General features: G+C 39.4%; 1 protein-coding gene across 1 annotated transcript in view; it reads left to right on the plus strand.

Annotated features, from left to right (window-relative positions):
* SLC9A9 (solute carrier family 9 member A9) overlaps positions 1 to 22,954 on the plus strand; it is a 647,485-nt gene that overhangs the window by 420,899 nt on the left and 203,632 nt on the right. The window contains exon 12 of the mRNA XM_055569424.1: positions 10,480 to 10,633. Coding sequence (XP_055425399.1) covers positions 10,480 to 10,633 — 154 coding nt within the window. The remainder of the gene's footprint in view (positions 1 to 10,479; positions 10,634 to 22,954) is intronic.

Here is a 22,954-nt window from a genome sequence, read left to right on the forward strand (position 1 = left end):
ATTAGATGGCAGGATCATGACAGTCTTTCTGACGCCTGAGATGATGAGCAGCCAGGGCATAGGGGAAACTGAGGGGAAGGTAGGAAGGAGAGATGAGGAAAGCCTAAGAGCACCCCTCAAGATGGGAGGAGCAGCACAGAGGCCTTGAAACAATATAAAACATGGCTTAAAATAAACTTTATCTTCCCACGTTTTTTGAACTCCAAACTTTCCTCCTGTCTTCTTACTCTTTCCAGTAAAAAGAACTTTCCCCTGAACTCCAGACTCTTAGATCCAACCACCCGCTCTACCTCTGCACTTACATGACTACTAGGCATCTTGGATTTTGCCGGGCTGGAATATATCCCTTGATCTCCCCTAGACACCCGAATCTGCTCTTCTCACAGAATTTTCCTCAATTCTTCCCATTGCTCAGGCCATAAGTTCTTGGAGTTCTCTCATCTTCTCATACTCCTTGTCCAACTCATCAGCAAATATCATCAGCCTTTGACATTATTCCAGCACTTATGATGCTGCTGTTGCAGGAAGGCAGACCCCTTCCAGGGCCTGAAACTGGGCTCTTGTCTAACACTTGGAAATGAATTGTCTGAGGAGACACATGTACTGACAAAACAAGAGATTTTATTGGGAAAGGGCACCAGGGTGGAGAGCAGTAGGGTAAGGGAACCCAGGAGAACTACTCTGCTGCGTGGCTCGCAGTATCGGGTTTTATGGTGATGGGATTAGTTTCCGGGTGGTCTTTGGCCAATCATTCTAATTCAGAGACTTTCCTGGTGGTGCACGCATCACTCAGATTCGGAGAAGTGGACGGACACGCGGTGTCTCCTTTCGACCTTTCCCGAACCCTTCCGGTTGGTGGTGGCTTATTAGTTCTGTATTCCTCTTCAGGATCTCCTGTCATAAAACAACTTATGCAAATGGTTACTATGGTGTCTGGCCAGGGTGGGGGGTTTCAATCAGTGCGCTTCCCCTAACACTACCATTCTGTTCTGATCCGCTTTTACTTCTCCTATGGATTATGCAGCAGCCTTCTCACTGACCTTCTGCCTCCAGTCTGAAGATCTGGTTTTCAGAGCCAGATGGATCATTTTGAGCATAGAATAGGTCATATCATGACCCTGCCAAAAACCTTCCTGAAGTTCTCCATCTCAAAATAAAATTCAAAAGTCATGCTGTTCAAGAGCCAAGCAGGATCTGGCTCAGTTACCTCTTTGATGTTATCTCCTTCCACTCTCCCCCAAAACTTGCCCCCCATTCATCTCTTTCCAGCCACACCAGCCCCTTTGTTGCTATGTGAATGTATCAGGCACATCTTTGCCTCAGGGCCTTTGCACCTACTGTTCCAGGACCCTGAAGTGTTTTCTTCCAGTTGCACACATGGCCTCTCCCTCATTAGGGTCTATGCTCAAATGTCACCTAACCAAAGTGGCTTTCCTAATCACCTTGAAAACTCCCACACTTCACATAAATACATCTTCTGTCTTCTTACCCTACTTTTGTTTTCTTCACATATTACTTTTGCCTCTTTTTTAAACTAATCTTGAAGCCCCTTTAAGGCAGAAACTATCTCTTGCTTTCTGCTTTCCCCTGGAGCCCAAATGAATGAAAAAGCGCAAGAATGTCAGCACCTCATACCTCCAGGGTTTAAAGCCACTGCAAACATTCAATTCAAAAGCATTCACTGAGTTTCATGTTTTGAATACTATGAGAGATATAAAGCTGCATAAAGAAGTTGTAATCCCAACCTTTTAAAAGATTAATAATTGAGAATAAAGAATAGATCACATTAAACTACTGATTCATCTCAGACTATCATTTAATAATATGAGTGGCATGAATAATATGTTTTATAGGATTTCTAAGAAAGAGAGAGCAATATGGCCTGGAGTATTCCAGAAAAACGTCATGGTGTTGGTATAGAAGCAGAAAGAAATTAGTTATGGGCTTAACAGTAGGATCATTGCAAAGTGCATTCTCAGTTGCCCTGTCAAGCTCAACTCTTTGAGGCCCCATGGACTGTAGCCCGCCAGGCTCCTCTGACCATGGGATTTCCCAGACAAGAATACTGGAGTGGGTTGTCATTTCTTTCCCCAGGAGATCTTCCTGCATCCACTCCAGGGATGAACCTGCATCCCCTGCATCTCTTGCACTGGCAGATGGGTTCTTTATCACAAAGCCACCTGGAAAGCCCCATGGCATAGAGGCAAGAATAACAATTATTTCTGGGGAGAAAGAAGGAAAGAAGACCACCTTGTTGGTATGCAAAGCTCTCAGTGAATGAGAGAAGGCAAACAAGGAAAGAGGGGGTTGAAATTCTGATTGAGGGGTTTCTATGGGCTGTAGGAAACCACTTATGGTTGCTGGATCAGATTACTGAAAGAGTCTTTGGGCCTAGTAAAGAAAACAACAATCTCAAAGGCCCTTGCTGAGTCATCTAACTTGGAAGAAAACAAAACAGGACTTTAGGTCCCGCCCTGATGCTCCAGGCCAGTTGCATCTATCTGGGACTTGTCACCCCCTGTCCAGAAACCTTCCACCCCTTACACCTGCCCAGAAGACTCATCACCCCCTGCCCAACTACAAATGCCATCTCAACTAAAGAATACCCAAAACATCCTGCCTGTTTAACATTTCCCTTATTGCTTCCACAAACCTCCCTATAAATATGGAGCCTCCCTGATCCCTCTTGCCACTCAGCCTGGTCATTAGGCCGACTGTCGCCCCTGCTTGCCTGAATAAAGGTAGCCTACTTCTGTTGAGGTCGTCTTTCCTTTTCTGCCTCGGCCCGAACTATACCTTACAATTACCACCTCATAAAGTTAGATTTTGAGGAAATTGTTTAGAGGGACATTGATAGCTTAGAAGGAGGGAAGGGTGAAGGCTGTGAGACTAAGAGACCAGAGAGTCAGTCAGCGGCACAGTCAGAATGTGAGGCGATGGGCCTTGGACCAAGGTGATACAGAGGGAAGGAAGAGGAGTCTTTGATGTCAGGTGACTCATTCTCTGCTGGATACAGATCTCTAGAGTTAGCACAGTAGCATGAATGACTCATACATGTTTAAGTTTCACAGCTGATTGTGATGTGTGCTCCTGACTAAAGACCGTAAGCTAGTCTTAAAACCCCCATTTAGTGATGAAACAACACAGATTCAGATAAGGCAATCTGCTTATGATCATGCAACCTGTCGGGACAAGTCGGAACAAATTCCAGGTCTCTTGACTCTCAGTATGAGCCAATAAATAGTAGAATAGCAAAAGCCAAACTTGCAGAAACTCAACCACTCCACTAAACTAAGAGGTATCAATCACTTTTCCACTTTTCCATGTAATCTGAAACCATGAAGAATCAGAACATTCATCCATTCACTGATCTTTTATGTGCTTGGCATTGCTGTGTCTGTATAAACACAAAGCCAGCCAATTACAGTGTAATGTCCTAAATCCCCTAGACCAATCTCAGCTAGTACTAGGAATGTCCAGGCCCAGATCTCAGAGTAGGCTTCATGGAGAAATCAGAGGCTCAGCTGAGCTCTGAGGATGAGTGAGAATTGGGTGAAATTTGGGTGAGAGTTATAGAAGAAAGAACTAGAGAATATTTGAATGGGAGAAAAATGATTCAAGTATAGAAAATCAGGTGTGCAAAGATCTCTTTTACCCCACCATTGAATTCAGTGTCTTAAACATTGCACATTTGTTGATGATGACATAATTTGGGCCCTCATGCAGTTTAGCAGTCTTATCTTTTTCTTCATCAGGGTATACATGCAAAGCATACTTTTCATACATCTGATGGGCTTTCCAAGTGGTGCAGTTGGTAAAGTATCTGCCTGCCAAAGCAGGAGATGCAAGAGATGAGGGGTTCAATCCCTGGGTCAGGGAGATCCCCTGGAGAAGGGCATGGCAACCCACTCCAGTATTCTTGCCTGGAAAATTCCATGGATAGAAGAGCCTGGTGGGCTACAGTCCATGGGGTCACAAAAAGTCGGACAAGACTGAGCACACACACATACATCTGATACACTTTGTTATAGTTAACCTGTTGAAAGAGAGTCATTTTTGTAGGACCATGAGCCCTGGAATATAGGAACCCAGGCTTCCTCATCATTGCATCCCCCAACTCTATCTTGGGTAACATGCAGCACAGAGTGAGTCCTTAATAAACATTTAGGTTTAGACTGTTGCTTTGCACTTTCAGTACGCCTTCGGGGGTACTTGTATTCTTGTGACTTAAATGTAGCTGTATATGACCTTCACCCTGTTCAGAACACATCTGCAAATTTATAATAGATTAAGTTTCACTTTTGCTGTTTAAAGATAAACAGGAAGCTGCACATTTTCTGCAGCAGGGGTCCTTGCCCAAAAGCATTCCTTGGTTCAATAGTCTTCTATTGTTATGAATAGAACATCAACATAATTAACATAAGAATCCCTTAGAGGCCAATTTTAAATGAAACCACATTTAATTGCAGGTAATTCTTTTATTTCCCAAGATGATGCTAACTTTCCAACTGAGTATGTGAAATATGTCAAGTCTCTGAACAGTAAACCCATCTAAAACAAAATGATAGAGTCTGTCAATCCCCAAAAGTATAGAATTATGTTAATTAGTTGGCCAAAACAAAGAGAAAAAGAAAAGTAAATCCAAAGAGTCAAAGTACCCATAAAACAAAACAAAACAGGTTCTGACAATGAGTTCAGAATTTCCTGGTTTCTAAGCAAAATGACATGTGTTCTTTGCAAAGAGTGTTTTGCTAAAAGAAACACCTAAGTGAATACTAATCTTCAATTTCTAGTATTTTGCTAGTAGCATAAGTAATTTATTTCAATCCTAAATTCCTCTGTTTCCCAAATCCATGGTGTGAAGAATTTAAGTGTGCCCAGAACCTCCAAATAGCAGATAACGAACACATATTGCTATGGACTGAAACGTGTCTCCTTCCCAGGTGGCGCTAGTGGTAAAGAACCTGCCTGCCCAATGCAGGAGATGCAGGTTCATCCCTGGGTCCAGAAGATCCCTTGGAGGAGGGCATGGCAATCCACTCCAGTATTCTTGCCTGGAGAATCCCATGAACAGAGGAGCCTGGTGGGCTACAGTCCATAGAGTTACAAAGAGTTGGACACAACTGAAGCAATTGAGCACACACACACATACAAATTCATAAATTGAAGCCCTAACTTCCAATATGATTTAATTGGAGACAGAGGCTTTGGGAGACAATTAGATGAGGTTATGAGGGTAGATAGAGCCCCTATGACGGAAGTAAGACCCTTCTAGGAAAAGACCCCACAACCACTGAGCTTGCTCTTGCATGGCACGCAGGTGGCCTTCTGCAAGCCAAAGAGAAAACTCTCACTAGAACCGGGCCGTGCTGGCACACTGTTGTAGACATCCCGGTTTGTACAACTGTGACAAATATTTTCTATTGTTGAAGGTACCCAAACCATGATTTTATTATGTCAGACTAAGACACTAAGACATGTATGTATTGAATGAAGCGATGAGTGACCATTGATTTGACAATTGTCTAGGCTCTAAATGTGTGATCAGTAACTTTGGCAATCACAAAGGATGAGTAAGATATAGATAGCCGTTCCCATCTAATGTTCTAAATGAGCTTCACTTTGTCACTTAGTGACCTCACCTTTCTCAGTTCCATGCTTCCCCTGCTACCAAGTCATCTCACGTGTTGTTGTTTAGTCACTCAGTTGTGTCTGACTCTTTTGTGACCCCATGGATTGTAGCCCCCCAGGCTCCTCTGTTCATGGGATTTCCCAGACAAGAATACTGGAGTGGGTTGCCATTTCCTTCTCCAGGGCATCTTCCCAAACCAGAGATCCAACTGGCATCTCCTACATTGGAGGTGGATTCTTTACCACTGAGCCACTGCAGAATCCCCCATCTCATATGTGGTATGGGCCATATTTGCAACATGCACAGCAAAATGTGACACACCTTTTAGGTGGTCATTATATGGAAAAGACCTCCTCTTATAGAGCCATCTTGGAGTTGTTTCTTCAGTTCAGTCGCTCAGTCGTGTCCGACTCTTTGCGACCCCATGAACCGCAGCACGCCAGGCCTCCCTGTCCATCACCAACTCTTCTTAGTATGTCACGAATATAAATACAAGACAGTGGCTGAATTTATTTTTTTTTCTTTATGAGATCTCTACATTGCATCCCCTGTAAATATAGTTTTATGTATAGAGTACAGATATTTTAGAAGTCAGAATAACATATATTTTTGAGTATATCTTTAGATCAAGAACTGCTCAGGTATAGATAATTTAGATTTAAGAGCCTAGTTGTGCTAGTTTAACATAATAGCAATTTTAGGAAGATAAATGATTATGTTCTTCCTTGTCCTTGATAACTAACATGAAACATTTACAATAAATGTGATATAGCAAGTTTTAACTTTTATTCCAGTCTCTATTCGTTTCTTTATCACAAAATTCGAAGTAAAACCAAAACAAAATAGAACAAAACCCAAACAAATACACATATACATATACACAAATATTCAATAAAATGAAAACAAATACTTAGATTCTCATCACTTCAATATTTCTAACACACACCACTTCATTTAGGGTAATGCCTTTTTGTGGACATTTCTGGCAATAGGAGCTTGAGAGAAAGAAAACAAAAATACCACCTTTCATCTCCAATCTTGTCCTAATTAAACACTGTTAGGAGGTTTACCTTAACCTATAAATTTTCTCCTCAGATATAGAAGGCTGTTGCAAAACTGTTTGCTTCTGTTCTCATTCCCTAATGACACCATTTGTATTTCCTGGAGAGAACATTATTGAAATATTCTCCAGTAAGAAGGGTTATTAATATCTTCACTCTCTTCTTCCCAGCTGGGTCTCAATGAATGAACATCTCTGGTGGGGAACCTTTCTTCTTGAATATAGCCATATAAGTGTTCAGAATTTCTGATGTATAAGAACTTTTTTTTATTAATATCTACTTCAAATGTTATCTTCCTTACCTTCAGGCCATTTCCTTGTCTACATGGAGATTTAGAATAATTTTCTTCTTCCATTACATTTTGTTCCTTGAAGGTAATTTTATAATCAGAGTGCATGTTCCTCTCTCTTTCTGAGGCTTCCTTGTTTCAGGCAAAAATATATTAAGTCTCTCTAGTCTAATTCTCTGAATCTTGTGTTATGCCACTTGTCTCTTGTAAAGAGTCAGGATGGAGATAAGAAAGGAATATTATGTTAAGTTGGGAACCCAAGGATAAAAACCAAGATAGTTACAGTTTTCCTCATCCTATCCTGTATCCAATTTCTAAAAGTCTTTTAATGTATGAATACAGATTTAGAAATTTAGAAATCTAGATGATACAATAAATACTTTAAAAAAATAGACCATTAAAATTTTATGTATGTAACTTAAACCTTCCTATAAAAGTAACAAAATCACTACATTTGACTTGCTGTCATTATAAATGTTTATTTGCCCTATTACATGGTATTACAGAGCCTGTAAATCTCTTATAAGTCTTGTGTTACCCAAGACAGATTTTCCATTTTAACATTTTTTATTTACTATTTGTACTTTTATTTACTCTTCAAAGTCTACATCTGTTTTTATAATACCATCCCATTTTGATTTGAAATTTTCACATTTAATCTTCTGTAACCTCTTGCAAGTATATTTAATGTGGATTCATAAAAATTTAATTAGCATATTATTATTAAAGAGGAAAAATGAAGCAAAAATTCAGATTTTAATATGTCAGTTCAGATTACAGACTTTGTAAAAGTACATTCTCAGGCTGGAGGAATTCTTAAATGTTATTTAATTATTTACTCATTTTCAATGATCCATAAGCTTGGTTTTCCTTGTTGTCTAACACATTTGATTTTTCCAAAAATTATGTGTGCCCAGAAAGACTTTTTTTGGTAAATACAGACAATATTTTTTTAATTGCATTGTAGAGTATTTAAAATAATTTTGAAAATGAAAAATAAGAATCACTCTACCTGATATCAAGTCCTACCATATACCTACATAATCATGACAGTATACCATCAGAATAGGAATAGACACTCAGATCAATGGAACAAAATAGAGAACCTAGGAATCGAGCCAACAAATCCACTGAACTGATTTTTGAAAAAGGTACAAAAGCAATTCAATAGAGCAATTAAATATCCGTGGACAAGAAAAGAAAAAAAAAAAAAGAAGACTCTCAACCTAAAACTCACCGCTTATGCCAAAATTAACTTAAAATGAGCATAGACTTAAATGTAAAATATAAAGCTATGTAACTTTAGAAAAAAATTTAAAATATAAGGAAAAATCTTTGAGACCTAGAGCTGATATAGAGTTTTCAGTGCTGTGCTTAGTCATGTCTGAGTCTTTGCGACTCCATGGACTGTAGCCTACCAGGCTCCTCTGTCCATGGGATTCTCCAGCCAAGAATACTGGAGTGGATTGCCATGCCCTCCTCCAGGGGATCTTCCCAGCCCAGGGATTGAACCCAGGTCTCCTGCATTACAAGTGGATTCTTTACTGTCTAAGCCACCAGGGAAGACCAAGAATACTAGAGTGGGTTCAGTTCAGTTCAGTCACTCAGTTGTGTCTGATTCTTTGCAACCCCATGGACTGCAGCACACCAGGCCTGCCTGTCCATCACCAACTCCTGGAGTTTACCCAAACTCACGTCCATTGAATCAGTGATGCCAGCCAACTGTCTCATCCTCTGTTGTCCCCTTCTCCTCCTGCCCCCAATCTTTCCCAGCATCAGGGTCTTTTCAAATGAGTCAGCTCTTTGCATCACATGGCCAAAGTATTGGAGTTCAGCTTTAACATCAGTCCTTCCAATGAACACTCAGGACTGATCTCCTTTAGGACTGGTTGGATGTCCTTGCAGTCCAAGGGACTCTCAAGAGTCTTCTCCAACACCACAGTTCAAAAGCATCAATTTGTCAGTGCTCAGCTTTCTTTATAGTCCAAGACCACTGGAAAAACCATAGCCTTGACTAGACAGACCTTTGTTGGCCGAGTAATGTCTCTGCTTTTTAATCTATTGTCTAGGTTGGTCATAACTTTCCTTCCAAGGAATAAGCATCTTTTAATAGCCTATCCCTTCTCCAGGGCTCTTCCCCAACCCAGGAATCAAACCGGGGGCTCCTGCGTTGCAGACGGATTCTTTATCTGCTGAGCTAGTAGTTCATAGACTTGACTGCAGATAGATGATTCATAAAAAGAAACATCAACAGATTAAAGGTCATCAATAGAAAGCTACAAAGTGGGAGGAAATATTTGCAAACTATATAGCCAACAGAGGACTATTATCTAGAATATATAAAGAACTCTCAAAATTTCACAATCGAAAAATCCAACAATTCAATGAGAAAATGAGATAAAGACACAAAGAGCAATTTCACCTGAGCAGGTATACAGATAACAAATGAGCACATTAAAAAATATTCAATACCCAAGATGGGGTGGGGAACATGTATATACCTATGGCTGATTCATTTTAATGTATGGCAGAAACCAACTCAATGATGTAAAGCAATCATCCTCCAATTAAAAATAAATTAAAAACAAGAATAAAATATTAAATTCCATTAGACAAATGGAAATTACAATCCCTATAAGCTATCAGAATGACTAAAATTTAAAAGAGACAACACTAAAGGCTGATGAGGATGCAGAGAAACTGGATGACTTATATATTGCTGATGAGAATGTAAAATGGTAGTGTCCTTCTAGAAAAGTTTGGCAATTTCTTTTAAAACCATGCAAATACCATATAACTCAGTGATTGTTCCTGGGAATTCATCTCAGAGAGTTGAAAACTTATGTTCACATACACAGCAGCCTTTTTTGTAACAGCCAAGACCAGGAACTACCCAGATGGTCTTTAACAGTTAAACAAACTGTGGAACATGCATACCATGGAAAGACTTACCACTCAACAGTGAAAAGAAACAAACTGTTGATACATTTGACCACCTGGATGAGTATCCAGGGAGTTATGCTGGGTGAAAAAAAAAAAAAGCCAATTCCAAAAGGCTACCTAACTTTTCAATTCCATTTATATAACATTCTCGAAATGGCAAAATTCTAGAAAAGGAGAATGGATTAGTGGTTGCCAGATGTTAAGGAGGAAGTTTGTGGGAGAAAAGCAGGTGTGTTTACAAAGGGTAACATGAGGGATCTTTACAATGATGGGAGTGTACTGAATCTTTCCTGTATCAGTGTCAAAATCCTGGTTGTGATGTTGTTACTTGAGTTTTGCAAGACATTGTCTTTGGGGAGGAAATGGGGAACAGGCACACAGTAAGTCCCTATTATTTCTTACAACGACAGGTGAGTCTACAGTTATCTCAAAATTAAAAGTTTAATTTTAAAAAGAAGTTGTGTTTGTCAGTAAATGGTAAATATAAATGCAATGAAATGAGAATGACACTTGTATAGCTGTTTACTTTCCTCCCTTTGGTGTTTCCCTGTAAGGTTTGCGAGGAGCAATAGCCTTTGCCTTAGCTATTCGGAACACAGAATCTCAGCCGAAGCAAATGATGTTTACCACCACGCTGCTCCTCGTGTTCTTCACAGTCTGGATATTCGGAGGAGGAACAACTCCCATGCTGACTTGGCTTCAGATCAGGTGGGTGATGCTGCTTAGAAAGGAAATGACTATGAGGTATGATTGTGCTGTTCCGTTTCAGATGTTGCTGACTGGCCAAGAGTACAGAGGCCTGTGTGTGCATTTACTTTCCCTGGGGTCAAGTCAACCTTCAATGACAAGGTGAAATAATATGACTGATCACCAACAGAACTGACTTTACCAAGAGTTCTAGAAATCTCAGGATGATGTCTGTTCATAGTCTACCATCCCTAGAAGTGACTGTCTTTATCTATGAGTTCTTCCATTCAATCAGATTTATTGAATACAATGTGATATGCTGTGGCGTTGACAAAAATGAGTAAGACACCATCTTGTCTTCAAGATACTTATGATAAAATGCAATTTATACAAAAAAGGCTGTGATACAAAGGAAAAAATGTTTTGTTTTTAATTCCTATAGCACTTAGGATAGAATTGAGGACATGGGAAATGCTTAAGTGTGTTTGATTATTCAGCCATAAGTTTAGCCAGAAGGATGCTATAAACACAGATTAGACAACTTCTCAAAGGAAAATGGGGTCAAGGCTTCAGTCAGGGGCCATTCAATAAGCAGTGCTTGGAAGATGATTGCTATGAACCCGAGAGATGCAGGTAGTAGACGATATGATGAAAAATGAATAGCTTGTGGCAACTGCGTAAAGGGACAAATCTGTTGTAAAATGCTCTTGTCTTTATTTAAGTGTTTCTTTGACCTGGGTCCTCATTTTCACATGCCAGAATGTAGCAGTGCTTTACGTAAATCACATTTTATTTCCCAAAGTCATACATCTTGATGATCCTGCAGCCCCTCCCTGGTCCCCACCTATTCTCTGTGAGGCAAATCCATACCCATCACATCTGACAGGATAAGATTCGTCTGACTGGGAAGGGACTTCCAAGAAGATTTTTTTCAGACCAAGGACTATGTTATTCCAGCACCAGTGTAGTGCCTGGCACATAGAAGAATTGAATAAATAATTGGTACATGAAAAATTAGATGGATATAATAACCACACACATATATTTCTTTTGTTAAGCCTTTACTGACAGATTTCTACCCACTTGACAAATAAATGCAAGAGCAGGACTAACGAGTTTAGGATAAAAAAGCTTATCTTTAAATTGGGCCAAGTGGCTATGTGTCAAGCCAAATTCAAGGAGAAAAGGGCCTTTTAAAGTATTGTGAATATTGCTAAACACTTAAAAGCGCTTTGACCAAAGGTTGAAATGGAGAGTGTTTTGAAATGCTTGTTGAACTATTTTCTAACCATGTAAATGTGACCTGCAATTTCTTTCACAGTGGTAGCTACTTGTAGGCTCCTCTGGATGAGCACAAATATTGCATTAAACACTATAGTGTCGGCTCCTCTGTAAACTGATAGTAAGATAATAGTGTGTTCAGGTTTCTGGAAAATAAATTCAGTAGGTGGATCCATGCATGGAAAAATTAGGACTTGGAAAGCAGAAGTTAGACGATACCAATCCCCACAAGAGAAATATATTAAATGCTCTATCAGGTAAATTAGAATATTCAGAACATAAAGTGGTGCTGGCAACATTTTCTTTAAAGTAATTCAAATATAACTTACTTTCTACTATTGTGTTTCTTTACCCTGAAGGATTTGTCCCCGAAGCAATAACGTGTTTTACCCTAAAATATTTACCGAATTCTCCTATGCACGCGTGCATGCTGAGTTCCTTCCGTTGTGTTCCACTCTGCAAATCTGTGGACTGTAGCCCACCAGGCTCCTCTGTCTGTGGGATTACCAGGCAAGAATACTGGGATGGGTTGCCATGCCCTCCTCCAGGGGATCTTCTAGACCCAGGGATTGAACCCACATCTCTTACATCTCCAGCATTGACAGGCAGGTTCTTTACCACTTTTTTGAAAGGCATCCATTGGCTTCAGATAGATGTCATAGCTTATGCAGTCTCTTAACAACTGGATCAGCAGGGAGAAGGTAATATAAAATGGGGCCTTAACCGAGTTAGAAGGTTTATCAAGTTATAGTACAGTGCCTAATAGAGAAAGGTAGTAACATCAACTGTAGCATCCACAGTAAGAGTCCTGGAGGTCATCTTAGCCCAGTGTGTTATGGCCTGCTGAGAGGCACAGCATGGAGTTGCCAGGTCATGGAAATGCCCCAGTGAGAACTAGCTCCAAATGGCCCACAAATTCAATGCCAGACCTATCCACCAGCCAGAAGGGAAGAAGAGTAAAAGTTAAAACCATAAGCTTTCAAACTCAAATGAACATCAGAACCACCTTGAGGGCTCATTAAACTCCAGATTGCTGGCCCCAGCCTCAGAGTTTCTGATCCAGTAGGTCTGGTTCAGGGCCTAAGAATTTGTATTTTAACCACACTCCAGGCAATGCTGATATGGCTGGTTCTGGGACTACATTTTGAGAACCACTGGTTTAGACTTATAACCCCACGTGGAAATGGGACTACCTTGAGGAGAGAAATTCATTGTGCATTGATCAAGAAGGAAATAGAACATACTAGAATAAACATAAAAGAATAGGACCATAAGTTAGTGTGTGTTCAGGCACAAGCACAACACACATTTGGTTTGACCGTGTAATAGCGGTACTATCATATGCTCTACTTCCATCATGGTTTATAATGCTATCAAAGAAATCCTCAATTTCATTATAGCTTTTAAATGATAGTTGTCCATCATTTACACTGTATGTAGGGAGACTTTGCTTGTTTACAGAGAAACATCTCATTAACCATCTTTCATGTCAGATGCTTTCCATGAAATGCCAGAATGTTAGCAAACTGGGGCTTCAATCAAATGACACATAAAGGGGAACCCAAAGGGCAGGTATGCAAACATGACATAGAATGAACTCAAACGTCCTCACTTGGCTATGATTTATTTATACACTTTTCCTTCCCTCTTATATATATTTTACATTCAACTTTTTTCTTTTTAATTATTAGGTATGTACTTGAGGATTTTTTTTTGTCCCTATATATCTGTCATTCAGCTGCAAACTCTCACAGTAATATGCAGTTTTATGTAAGGTAAAAATTGATAACATTAATATGAATTGCACTTTGATAGAAATAACTTGAAATGGCAATGACTTAAGCTTAGAGAAACTCTATGTAAAGAATGATCTTTACATATGAAACAAATTCTCCATTGGCTAAGTCTTATCGTGGGACTTCCCCGGTAGCTCAGATGGTAACGAATCTGCCTGCAATACAGGAGACCAGGGTTTGATTTCTGGGACAGGAAGATCCCCTGCAGAAGGATATGGCTACCCACTCCAGTATTCTTGCCTGGAGAGTTACACGGACAGAGTTTTATTAATAATAACAAAATACTTTTAATGCAGCATTTTAACGCATTTAACACAGAGACCTTTGCTTCTTAAAATTCTAGAGAAAAAGATTCCTCCAGTATTATTTTGGAGGTTTTCGTGTAAAAGCAAGCAGAATGGTCTCTTGATTAGAATCCAGGTCTCCTCCCTTCTGTTAAATACATTAATCCTGGTGCTTAGGAAAACTCAACTCTCAGTAGCCAAGGACTAGCTCTGCTGTTAGCCAGGAAATAAGAGATCAAAGGTGTCAGGTTTTGTCCTACAGAGGCCAGTAAATAGTATTATCCACCAAAGAATCACACATGTTTACAAGGAAAGTTCAGAGACCAACAGAGTAAAACTTTTTGGCAGTGAAACTCCAGTACTTTGGCCACCTCATGCGAAGAGTTGACTCATTGGAAAAGACTCTGATGCTGGGAGGGATTGGGAGCAGGAGGAGAAGGGGACAACAGAGGATGAGATGGCTGGATGGTATCACTGACTCGATGGACATGAGTTTGAGTGAACTCCGGGAGTTGGTGATGGACAGGGAGGCCTGACGTGCTGCAATTCATGGGGTCACAAACAGTCAGACACGACTGAGCAACTGAACTGAACTGAACTGAACCCTACTTAGTTAAGAGTAGGGTGTCACATGGAGTTAATGGAATGAGAGAGCCCATTTGTTGTTCAGTCACTCAATCATGAATGACACCATGGACTGCAGCATGCCAGGCTTCCCTGTCCTTTACCATCTCCTGGAGCTTGCTCAATCTCACGTCCATTGAGCTGATGATGTAAGCAAACAATTTCATCCTCAGTCATCCCCTTCTCCTCTTGCCCTCGGTCCTTCTTAGCATCAGGATCTTTTCCAGTCAGTTGGCTCTTAGCATCAGGTGGCCAAAGTATTGGAGCTTCAGCCTCAGCATCAGTCCTTCTAGTGAATATTCAGGGTTGATTTCCTTTAGGACGGACTGGTTGGACCTCCTTGTAGTCCAAGGGACTCTCAAGAGTCTTCTCCAACACCACAGTTCAAAAGCATCAGTTCTTTGGTGCTCATCCTTCTTCATGGTCCAACTCTCATATCCATACATGACTACTGGAAAAACCATAGCTTTGACTATACAGACCTTTGTTGGCAAAGTAATGTCTCCTTTTTAATATATTGTCTAGATTTGTCATAGCTTTTCTTCCAAAGAGGAAGCATCTTTTAATTTCATGGCTATAATCACCATCTGCAGTAATTTTGGAGCCCAAGAAAATAAAGTCTGTCACTGTTTCCATTGTTTCCCCATCTGTTTGCCATGAGATGATGGGACCATACTACAGTAAAAACCTTTCCTAGCTTCTACCAGATAGGAATGCCGGACCCATCTCTTCAACACATCTCAGCCACAGTGCAGAAAGCCTAGTTTACCAGAGCAATTCAGAACTTGTATTCCAGACAGTATGAGAAAGTGCCCCCAGCAAGATGACTTATACAACTTCCAGATTTTAGCTTCCAATATCACAAAGAATAATAGCTGACTTTTATTGACAATTTATTCTGTGCCAGATATTAGAAAATGAAGTGCAAGATAAAGTACAAAACCTCCCTGCGACTCTGCCTCTAATCTATGAAATGGAGATGATGGTAGTAGCTTCCTCCTAGAGTGGGTGAGGCCTGACGAAGTGGCACAGGGTCACCCCACTGTCCGGCTGCAGAGTCAGACTCCAAGGCCAGGCAGCCCGAGCCCAGGGCCTGCACTCCCAACTAGTTCCTTCTTCTGCCACTGCCAATAAATGAGCTTATTCCTGATGCCAGCAATCTACCTTGATTAACAAATCCTCTGGGGAAAAAGAGATGTACTTTTATAACCAAGACAGGCCAGTTAAAAACAAACACAGGAAATCTTCATCCATCATGAGTGATTGGGTTGACTTGCTCACACAGCACAAAAATTCTTAGATACAAATTTTCTCCTTGACCTAGAAAAGTTAAAGGTAAACAAGGCTAGCCCTGGTCTCGGGTAGCCAAGCAGGGAAGTTTGTCTACCTCAGTTATAGAAATCTGAAATTAGAGGAATTTGTTACCCTCAGGCTCATTTCCCAACCCCATTTGGGATCCCATCAGCCCTCCATCAGCCTCTTTCACAGATCAGACAAAAAAATTGCACATCCTGTTCTGTGTCCATTGCAGAATGAAAAACTTTTAGATAATGCAGTGTCTCCGCTAGCATTATTTTAGTTAAGTCTTTAAATTTTATTTGGGGTTTATGTCCTCTTCTATTTTATGTCATCCTAGAATGATTTTTTCATCATATGTCCTCACTGACTACAAAGTTTTTAATAACAGTCACCATGGGAATGCATACAGAGGTAAAGAGAGAACTGTCTTTAGTAATAATTTTTAATCCTAAACAATAATGAAGTTAAATATACCTGCTTACATACCGATTTCCCTTATTGCTGAGGTGAGGAAATGCCAATCTAATGTACTAGAAGATACATATAATCAAATTCCCTTCATATCCAGCTGGGTTCTGCTTGGTTTTCTTTTTGGCATCCAGAGTCTTATGCATGTTTAACAACTTATTTCACTGGTGAGTTAACATAGTAATTAAGCTCACACATTGTGAGGCAAACAATGTGGGTTCCAATCTTGCCTCCCTCTCCTACTAGCTGTGGGACCTTGAGCAATAATTTAACCTCTCTATGCTTCAGTTTTCTTATTTGTAAGCTTGGAACAATAATAACTTCCTACCTCTTTAGATTTTTATATGGGTTAAGTATTGCATGTATAAATTTAAGGCACCCAGTAAGTGCTCAATAAATGTTGTGCTGTGGTTGTTTAGTCGCTAGGTCGTGTCTAACTCTCTTGTGATACCATGGACGATAGCCCACCAGGCTCCTCTGTCCATGGGATTTTCCAGGCAAGAATACTGGATTGGGTTGCTATTTCTTTCTCCAGGGTTTCTTCCCAGCCCAGGGATCGAACTCGAGTCTCCTGCATTGGCAGGTGGATTCTTCACCACTGAGCCACCAGGGAAGACCAAATGTTGCTGCAACACTACCCAAATCACCACCTATGAGCCTTGCTTATCTAAATATCTTTTTTCTGCCTATGGCATATATATATATATATATATAATATATATATAATATATATATATATACACACACACATACACACATATACGTGTCCGACTCTGTGTGACCCCATAGATGGCAGCCCACCAGGCTCCCCTGTCCCTGGGATTCTCCAGGCAAGAACACTGGAGTGGGTTGCCATTTCCTTCTCCAATGCATGAAAGTGAAAAGTGAAAGTGAAGTCGCGCAGTCGTGTCCAACTCTTTGCAACCCCATGGACCACAGCCTACCAGGCTCCTCCATCCATGGGATTTTCCAGGCAAGAGTACTGGAGTGGGGTGCCATTGCCTTCTCCATTACATATACACACACATATATATATATACACATATATGTGTATATATATGTATACACATATGTATACACATATACATATATATACACATACACACATGCATACATACACATAAAGAGTTATTAATTAATTGTATTTATGAAAGCATGGCTTACATGGGAAATAGAAATAATCTCTAGGGAGTTTATTTCATTTTATGTAGTGACTAGATTCATCAATTTTACAGGCAGCTCCTATTTCTGCATTCAAAATGAAGAACCTCTTAAAGAAAAATGCTCACAAAAAGCATAATATTTATCCAACAACTCAGAAAGATTCTTTCTGGAACATGCTTCTGTTTGCTTCTGAGTAAAATAATCTTTGTCTCAGATCTCTTCAGAGATTTAATTTGCACCATTTCATTGATATATATTAATTTATTATTTTGCATTGATTTTGTACCAATTTGTACATTTTGTATCAATTTGTATTAATTGACAAGTCTGAGAAATACCCTCTGTCTTGTAACATGGAAAATGAGTTTACTCCTATGAATGTAAACTTATACTCAATATTCCCCACCTCTAACTCCCATTTAAAATTATGTTCTATTTTCTGTAGGCTCTTCTAAATATTGTTTCAGAACTCCAAATATTTATTGCTTAAATTAATTTAGTTTGATATATTTTATTAAAATTATTGGATGACTCTAGTAACCTGCTGTTAACCTAAATATATCCTGGGTTTTTAACAACTGTGGAGAACAGCTACTAGATTTACCTTCAGTGCCATCTGGGTTTTTTAATATGTTTCTTTCTGCATACTGAATCTTCCCAGTTCCAGAGATAATAGACTTTATCCTCACATCTGCCAGCTATCCTCCACTAGGCATGCGCTTATCTTCTTCAACATGCTCTTGAGAACATCAGTATCAATAAGCTTCACCCATTTGTGAGGTTTACCAAACAATGAACATTCTGCTCTATTGAAGGGTATTTATTAGCCTACTATCATAAAATATGATCAAATATAGGCGCCTTACTTTAAGTAATAAATGTGTCGTTGTTACTGTTGTTCAGTCGCTGAGTTGTGTCCATCTCTTGGCAACCCCATGGACTGCAACATGCTAGGCTTCCCTGTCCTTCACCATCTCCCAGATCTTGCTTAAACTCATGTCTATTGAGTGATGCCATCCAAATACCTCATCCTCTGTCATCTCCTTCCCCTCCTGCCTTCAATCTTTCCTGGCATCAGGATCTTTTCCGATGAGTCAGCTCTTTGCATCAGGTGGCAAAGTACTGACACTTCAGCTTCAGCACCAGCCCTTCTAATGAATATTCACGATTGATTTCCTTTAGGATTGACTGGTTTGAACTCTTTGCAGTCAAAGGGACTCTCAAGAGTCTTCTCCAGCACCACAGTCTGAACGTATCAATTCTTCAGTGCTCAACCTTCTTTATGGTCCAACTCTCACATCCATACATGACTACCGGAAAAACTATAGCTTTGACTATATAGATCATTATTGGCAAAGTGATGTATCTTTACTTTAGGTAATACGTGAAGTCTGAAAAGAATATTTGAAATACAATAGATGGAACTTGTGACCCAAAAGGCTATAGAGGGAATTCCAGTTTGGGTCAAGATGGAGTAACCATGCTTAATCCCCTCTGTATCTTCCTCTGAATGCAATTAAAATCTCTAGACAGAATGCCTGTAGCTGCTATCTAAGGACTTTTAAGAGTAAATGATGAATTGGGGAAAGAAACAAATTCAAAGTACTATTAAACCAGTGGTGAATTTCCCTTTTTTTTTGCCCTCTCTGGCTTCTCAACCTGAATTCAAAGCAATTTAAAGGCCAGAATTGCACAATAAGGAAGAGAGAAAGAACCGCAACAGAAATTATCTGTTTGGGCATAAGGACCAGGACAGAGGATCATCATGGGTTAGAGGAGTGGGGAATTCCCTGGGTTTGTTGTTATTGCTTACTTCATTGTCATTTCAATACCAGGCAGAGCTGAGGCAGCAGCGGTAATGATGGCAGCCACGCCGGTTGGATGGACCCCAAATTCCCAGTCAGGGGAACTAAGATCCTGAGGCCTCAGGAAGAATTCCCATGGCATTATTTTCTCTCTTAATCTTATCACTGTTTGACCTTGAAAACAGGCCCAATATTGCAGGAAAGTCATGGGAAAACACGTAGCAGCATAGGGAAACAAAGACCCTGGGCTTTAGGAAGCCAGAAAATGTGGAGGAAATTGTGGTGTGGAGGGAGCACAGGAAAGTTAAAATTGTGTATAAACTTTTGGGCTCACCTCCAAGCTGCATAAGCATATATCTGACCCTAAACATCACACCAAAGTGTTTGAGAAATGAACTGCAAGAGAGAGCATCACTCAGGTCCCATATATACACTGTATAGCTCACATGCAGGGCATGTATGGATTTTAGATCAAAATTTAAACTATAAAACTTCTAGAAGAAAACATAAGAGAGAAATCTTCATGGCCTTAAATGAGGCAAAGGAGTCTTAAATGTTATACCAAAAGCATCACATACAAAATAAAAAAAGTGATAAATAGGACTTCATCAAAACGAATCTCTTTTGCTTTGCAAAAGACACTGTTAAGAGCATAAAAATGCAAACTACACACTCAGACTCTGAGAGAATGCATTGCTGATGGGAATACAAAACAGTGTGGCCAATCTGTAGATCACTTTAGCAGTTTCTTATAAAGTTAAACATACAGTGATTATAGGAGTCAGCATTCCCTCTCCTAGACATTTAGCCTAGAGAGTAAAGTGGGGATAACAGAATCTGTCTCTGAAGATTAAACGTGTGAACATTAAATAAAAAAATACATGTTAAAATCCTTTGAGCAGAACTGAGGACTCATTAGTAACTATTTTATTCACAGCTTTTATTAGAAATGTCAGATAAAGTTTAATAGTGTTTTCAGCATATATTGAGATAATCACATCATTTTTTTATCTGGTTTATTGATGATGAGGTATATTGATTGCTATCTTGATATTGAATTATCTTTACAATAACAGGATAGTTATTTTTTTCCCTACAGTTCTGCTATCTATAATAATAGCCGAGGTTAGTCTATAATTTTCTTTTTTTTTTTTGGAAGGAGAGGGGGCTCTCTTTATTTAAAGTTTAAATAGTGTTAAGGATGTGCTATATTCATATCATGAGCTAAAGACTTCTATTTTTTCATGGTATGAAATGAAAGCATAGAGTAGAAATGATCAGGTTTTTAAAGAGAAGTTAAGAGTCAGCTATAAAACCATCTGGATCCTGGAGTCCTTTTAATAGTAGGTCTTTAATCACCTTTCTGGATGTGAGAGTTGGACTGTGAAGAAAGCTGAGCACCGAAGAATTGATGCTTTTGAACTGTGGTGTTGGAGAAGACTCTTGAGAGTCCCTTGGACTGCAAGGAGATCCAACCAGTCCATTGTAAAGGAGATCAGTCCTGGGTGTTCATTGGAAGGACTGATGCTGAAGCTGAAACTCCAATACTTTGGCCACCTCATGTGAAGAGTTGACTCATTGGAAAAGACTCTGATGCTGGGAGGGATTGGGGGCAGGAGGAGAAGGGGACGACAAAGGATGAGATGGCTGGATGGCATCACCGACTCAATGGACATGAGTTTGAATGAACTCCAGGAGTTGGTGATGGACAGGGAGGCCTGGCGTGCTGTGATTCATGGGGTCGCAAAGAGTCGGACACGACTGAGCGACTGAACTGAACTGAACTGAACTGAACTGAATCACCTTTCCAGTGTCTCCTATGGTAATTGCTGTATTCAGATGTAAGATTGTGATTTTTTTTTAGCTCAAAAGTGGTCAAGGATTGGCAATTTCATATGGTTAAATGTAGTAGTAAAATGGATATCCCTATGACCTTTACCTAGTTTTATCCACTGTTAATAATATGCCCATTTTGCTTTCTTGCTTTTATAAATACATATATCACATATATTAAATGTGTTTTTATTTGCTTTTTTTATTTTTCACTGAATCATTTAAATGTAAAAACAGACATCATACACTTCTAATCTAAGTACTGAAGAATGAGTCTTTGAAAAACAAGGACATTCTATTAGATAACTAAAATACCATCACTGTGTCTAAAAATATTAAAAACGATAATTTTATCAGTATACACTCAAGTTTTCCCAGTTATTGCAAAAAAAAAAATCATGTGTAGATGCTTTTTAATTTCATGATCTGATAGAGGTTATATATTGTATTTGGTCAGTTTTCTTTTAGTCTCTTTAAATCAGTTTCTCTGCTTGTTTTATCCCCCATGACATTGATTTTTAGGAAAAAAAAAAGGTCAGATGTTTCACACACTATTCCACATTCTGGACTTGTTTGTTTCCTCCTAGATCAATTAATATGTTCTTTTCTCTGCTATATTTCCTGTAAACTAGAAATTAGGTCAAGGCTTGAAATTCAGGTTGAACCTTTTTGGCGAGAATTTCCACTGGCAAATGAACAAGTCTTTCACTCATTAGGGGTATGCTTCAGGTACAGCTGTTGGACTGTATTATTTAACATGGTATCTGGTAATCCCATGTGGAGGTGGTTAGTCCCAAACTGAGATATACTATCCTGGGTAGTAAACTGTGTCCTCTCAAAATTCATATATTGAAGCTCTAACACCCAGTATGACTGTACTTGGAGACAGGGTTTTTAGAAGGTAATGAAGGTTAAGTGAGATAATGAGAGTAGGGTTCTAGCTGATAGGAGTGGTGGGCTTATAAAAAGAGAGATGGATTGCTGTCTCTCTGCACATGTGCTCCAAGGAACACAATGAGAAGGATGAAGGTTAAGTGAGATAATGAGAGTAGGGTTCTAGGTGATAGGAGCGGTGGACTTATAAAAAGAGAGATGGATTGCTATCTCTCTGCACATGTGCTCCAAGGAACACAATGAGAAGGATACAACCAATTTAAGCTTCATTTCTGGGATGAGAAAGACATATCAGACAATTTGAAGAGTCCCTATCATAAAGTGGTATACTTCACACAACACATAAAAAATACTGATTCATGAAAGACTATATAAAATTAGAATGTAAGACTTTGATTACAAAAATTCTACTGGGGAATTTAACGTATCTCTTTCAGAATCCTATATCTAGTGAACATAGGGAGAAAGTGCTGTCTGCAAACCAAGACGTAAGCCCTCACCAGAACCTAACCATTCTGGCAACCTGATCATAGACTGCCAAAACTGTGAGAAAATAAATGTCTGTCATTTAAGCCAAAAAGAATATTCATTGGTAATGCTATATACTTAATAATGTGTATTTCCCCCCAAATTAATAATGTACATTTCATATCAATAGGCACATAAAGTCAACTTGTCCCACTACTGGTGATGCTGAGTTTGTTCATATGGTTATAGCAGTAACTTCCATTGTAAAAGTATAGTTTTAACTCTGTAATTAGTTTTTAACTATGGGGCAACACTTGAGAACTGTGTGAATCTCCTGTTTCCAACATTCTTTTAGACATTGTTTTTGCATCCATCAATGATCTCTGTCTGATTCAGTGATTCATTTGAGATGACTGTTTTGATTTC

The sequence above is a fragment of the Bubalus kerabau genome, chromosome 2, assembly GCF_029407905.1.
Source record: "Bubalus kerabau isolate K-KA32 ecotype Philippines breed swamp buffalo chromosome 2, PCC_UOA_SB_1v2, whole genome shotgun sequence".
NCBI lineage: Eukaryota > Metazoa > Chordata > Mammalia > Artiodactyla > Bovidae > Bubalus > Bubalus kerabau.